Here is a 4,647-nt window from a genome sequence, read left to right on the forward strand (position 1 = left end):
GGGTCTCAGGGTTCAGCATGTCCATGTAAGCCTGCATGTCCGTGAGCGCCGGCTCGGGGACCCCTGCAGAGCAGAGGGGGTGTCACGGCAGAGCTCAGCCCATGTCCCCCCTGCGCTCTGCCCCGGGGCACTCACGGGCTGCGGGGGCCGCGTGGGGGCCACCCCTCTTCTCCCCAGTGCTGGACTGGCTGGAGTTGCAGGAGTCGTAGTTGGACAGGGTGCTGGCAGGGGAGCCAACCTCGAAGCGCGCCTGGGGCACCGATGCTGTGGTGTTGGGCGACGACATGCCCGAGTCAGGCTGGCGGCACTCCCCATCTGCAGAGGGGTCTCGCGACAGCACACGGTGCTCCACGCTCTGTGGCACAGCAAGCGGTCAGACGGCTGCACCCAGCCCCCACCCAGCCCCCACACCCCCCCCCGTCCCTGCCCCACATCCTGGCATGCCATGGTACCATGTTCTCCACAGTGCGCAGGTACTTGGCGCAGTGGATGTGGCCGTTGTAGTCGGCGAGGTCAGCTGCCGTGTAGCCATCCTGGTCGCGGATGCTGAGGTCAGCGCCGTTCACCACCAGGATCTGGCAGCACTGGGAGAGGGGGCAGAAGCCAGAGCTGGTGCAGTGTCCCTCACCCCGGTGCCCCCTGGCTGCCGGCACCCACCTCCAGCTCGCCATTCTCAGCAGCGTCGTGCAGCGGTGTGCCACCCCAGCTGTCCGCCGTGATCTCACCACCGTGCAGCAGCAGCCAGCTCAGCACCTTGGCGTGGCCGCGGCTGGCAGCAAAGTGCATGGCCGTGGCCCCGTCGTCGTCCCGCTCCGACAGGCTCACCGTCGTGAAGCTCATCTGCAGAGCACAGGGATGCTGTGCCGTGCCACGCCATGCCACGCCGTGCCACCGCGCCGTGCCCAGGCAGCACTTACCAGCCAGACGATGACGGTGTTGTGGCCCATCTGGGCCGCAGCATGCAGTGGGGTCATGCCGTCGTTGGCGCGCACATGGGGGTCGGCCCCGCAGTCCTTCACCAAGTACTGGATGATCTCGAGGTGGCCCTCCTGGCAGGCGAGGTACAGAGGGGTGGCACCGGTCTTGGTCTGGGCACTGAGCGTGCTGCAAGCAGAGCACAGCGCCGGGCGCCTGCAGCCCCTCCGACGGGAGCACAGCAGGCACTGGGACATCTGGGGCACTGGGGTCGTGTGGATGCAGAGCACAGGGGCGTGGGAGTCACGGTTCTGGGGGCACAAGGGATCTGTACGAGGACACGTAGTCACAGAGGATGCGTAGAACACAAGGGACATGTGGATGCACAGGGACACGAGGTCACACGCCTGGGGACATGCATGGTGCAGAGCAGGCAGGGCAGTACCAGTTGCTGGGACCCTCCACTCCGCAGCCCCACACAGACACAGCGGCTGCTGCAGGAGGTCACTAAGTCAATAAGCTCCGGCTAATCGCATTCCTTCAGCCGTTTTTGGACACTGCAATCTAGCAGTATTTTTAAGTAAGCAGCTTAGGCACCTGCAGCCAGTGGGGAAGGGTGGACCCGCGCGATGGCACTGCCCAGCCCCACTGCTGGGCACCGCGTTCCCCTCCCATTGGGCGGCCCTTGGCACCCCGCAGCCAGAATCCCGCATCCCACATCCCTCATTCCCTGCCCAACATCCCAAATCCCGCATCCCTGCTGTGCAGGAAGCTGGGTTTTTTGAGTGCTCCATAAAAACCTGTTGAATATTTAAAAAAGGAAGTGCAACAAATACTCCGCTCTGTTATCGCGCAGATCGCGGGCCCTTAATAATTGATCCCTGTAACCGTGAGATGGTCCCAGCTGGCGCTGGCCCCATGCTGTGCCGTGCTGCAGGGCTCTGTCCCACTGAGCACTGCACTGGGGACACAGACTGGGGACAGGGCTGAGGGGGTCGGCAGAGCCCCTGGGAGGTGGCGTAGCCGTGTGGTGTGGGTGCGCTCACTAAATTCCCAATCTGTAATCATCATTTCCCAGTGATGAGGAGAGGTTAATCCACTTTGGTGAGCACCGGCTGGGAGCCAGGGAGCGCTGTGCCAGATGGCCACGACCCCGCGCCGCCGCCTCTTTGGGACCAGCTGCTGGGGACCCACGGGTGGCCAAGCCGCAGTAGGATGGGAGCCATGAGCAGCGCACAGCGGTGCTGGGAACACCCCATGGCCGCCCCACTGCTGCTGCAGAGCCCGGCACGCGCCCACCTGAGCAGCAGCCACGTCCCGCAGCGCCCCAGGATTAAATTTCACAGCTGTAACGGAGCCTCCTCTGAGGCGCGGGGCGAGCAGTAAATAATTCAGGGGCCACCTCGGTGGGGGAAGGCAGGTGGCAGCAGATTAACCCCAGCAGGAATGTGAAACTCAGTGTGAAAGGGCTGCTGCCATGTGTGCTCCATGGGGAGACGGCACCAGGAGCGAGCGGAACTGTGGCTGCAAGGGAACAGGGCCTGGGGCGGGAAGGGTTAACTCATCCGGGTGTGGGGCAGCACAGGCGCCCCACTGAGCCAGCACACCTGGGGCAAGGAGGCAAAGGCCGGGGGCAGCCCGGCTTGGGGGGCTGCCTACAGAGGCTGGGAGCACTGCTGGGCGTGGGGCTGGTGCAGGGCGCTCCGCGGGGCCACGCAGCACCTGGGGAAGGTGAGAGTGGGGCTGGAGAAGCTCGAGCGGGTCCCTCGTGCCCCTGAGCCTGCCCAGCGTGGTGTGGCAGGGAGGCACGTCCCCATGCCTCCCCTCAGCCAGGGCCCCGGTTATTTATAGAGCCTCTGCCCACCGTGGGAAATGGGATTAGGGCCGTGTAATCGCATCGTGAGCCCGGGGTGGCTCAGCACGGGGTGCGCTGTGGCTGCCGCACCGCGTCCCTGGGCACCGCCTCGGGGAGGGCTGCGTGGGGGTGAGGGCACCGTGCAGGGCCACGGTGGTGCTGGGCAGCGTGCGGCCACGGTGTCCAGTGGTGCCACGGCCCTGTGCTCCTGGAGGCAGCGGGAAAGGTCGCCTCTCCTCCGCGGGCAGCCTAATCCATTTACATAATGGAGGTGGACAAAGGCGGCTGTGTTATCGCCCCGCGCCACGAGCGCACGGAACAAACCCCGCTACGTGCTGCCCGCGGCCGGTGGCAATATTTCTGTCAGCGCTGGCTGCGCTCCTCCTCGCCCTTTCTCTGCGGGTGATAAAGAAAGCACAGCTGTGTGCCCAGGTGATAATGCTGCCGCGTTGCCCTTGGAGCTGTGCCGCAAGGGGATGGATGCGGCCGGCCCCCAACGCTGGCGCCTTGCCCAGCAGCTGAGCCGGGGGGTGGCAGCAGGAGCCCCGCTCCCCCCGGAGCCTGAATCCTCCCTGCACTGCCGAGCCCTCAGCTCTGCCCCCCTGCCCCCATGGGCAGCAGGGGCCGTTACCTTGGGCAGTGTCCTAAGAGAAGTCGCAGGGAAGGGAAATCCCCTTTGGCCGCAGCGTAGTGGACCGGCAGCGCTCCCGTGTCTGTGGCTGCCGTGGGGTCACTGCCTCCGAAGCGGAGGAGCCACTCGATCACCTCGTGGTGACCGAATCGCGCTGCAAGATGTAGGATAGTGGCACCGGAGTTGTCTGTGTCCTGCGGGAGGAAGGGGAGAGGCCTTTGGCACCCAGGAGAGTAAGTTCTGAGCCTCCAGCAAGGGAGAGAATGCGGGGCTGGGGGGCTGAGCTGGAGGGGTAGAGAGGCTCCGTCAGCTCCGAGCTCATCCAGCCCTGCAAGTCACGAGAGGATGGCCCTGGGAAGGACGGCAGAGGATCCCGGGGCCATAAGCGTGCCAGGTCCCCGTGGGCCTCAGCAGCAGTTTGCCAGCCCGGCACGGCACAAAGCCCCGCTTGTTCAGCCGTGGGGCTCACTGCTGCCCCGGCCCCGTCGCCCTCCTCGCTCCGCGGGGCGCAGAGCTGAGCTGGCCCCGGGCCAGGACGGCACCGAACCGTGCTGAACCCGTCCTTCCTTCCTGCTTAATCACCTCTCCCACCCCTCCTCCTTCTCCTCCACGTCACATGTTGTTACCTCTCAGCCAGCCCGGGGCAAGCTGCTTATCTGCCCCGGGGGCTCGCTCTGTTGTATAAGCCCGAGAAGGGGCCGGTGTCCCCGGGTCACAGCGCCCGGACACCCCACCCCAGCCTCCACGTCCCCTTCTCGGGGCTGCGTGGCTTTGTCCTGCGTGTGGCGGATCCGCTGTCCCAAGTGCCGCGCAGGCAACTCCCACCCCCACGCAGGACCCGGCCCTCCGCCGTCGAGCAGCGCAGGGGCTGCGCGTGGCTGCCCGCTCTCGGCAGAGTCCGTGCGTGACCTTGACCCCGTGGACAGAGCCTTTCACGCAGATCCACGAGGCCGGGAACGCTCCTTCCCCCGCCAGACCCCGCCTAGGGAGCCCCCGCTCCGCGGACACCCTTCGGGGCGCCCATCTCCGCTCTGCCCCCGCAGCGCAGGGGCTCTGGGGACCTCTGCCGCCCCTCGGCGCGGGCTTCTCCCATCCCGGGTGCCGCTGCAGCTGAGCGGGGGGTTCCGCTCCGCCTGAGCTTGGCAGCGCACCGTGGCGGTCTTCGGGGTGTGTCGAAACGCCTCGGGGCTCTCCGGGCCCCCGCCGGGATCCTCCCCCGGGCCGGAGGTGCCGCAGGGGCGGGGGC

At 66.6% G+C, this 4,647-nt stretch overlaps 1 protein-coding gene across 1 annotated transcript in view; it reads right to left on the minus strand.

The window, feature by feature from the left end:
- Positions 1-4,494, minus strand: part of ESPN (espin) — a 10,543-nt gene extending 6,049 nt beyond the window's left edge. The window contains exons 1-7 of the mRNA XM_021374649.1: positions 4,410-4,494; positions 3,402-3,729; positions 918-1,104; positions 658-840; positions 453-584; positions 136-355; positions 2-63 (exon numbers count right to left, since the gene is read on the minus strand). Coding sequence (XP_021230324.1) covers positions 2-63; positions 136-355; positions 453-584; positions 658-840; positions 918-1,104; positions 3,402-3,729; positions 4,410-4,494 — 1,197 coding nt within the window. The remainder of the gene's footprint in view (position 1; positions 64-135; positions 356-452; positions 585-657; positions 841-917; positions 1,105-3,401; positions 3,730-4,409) is intronic.

The sequence above is a fragment of the Numida meleagris genome, chromosome 20 (genome assembly GCF_002078875.1).
Source record: "Numida meleagris isolate 19003 breed g44 Domestic line chromosome 20, NumMel1.0, whole genome shotgun sequence".
NCBI classification, from domain to species: Eukaryota; Metazoa; Chordata; class Aves; order Galliformes; family Numididae; genus Numida; species Numida meleagris.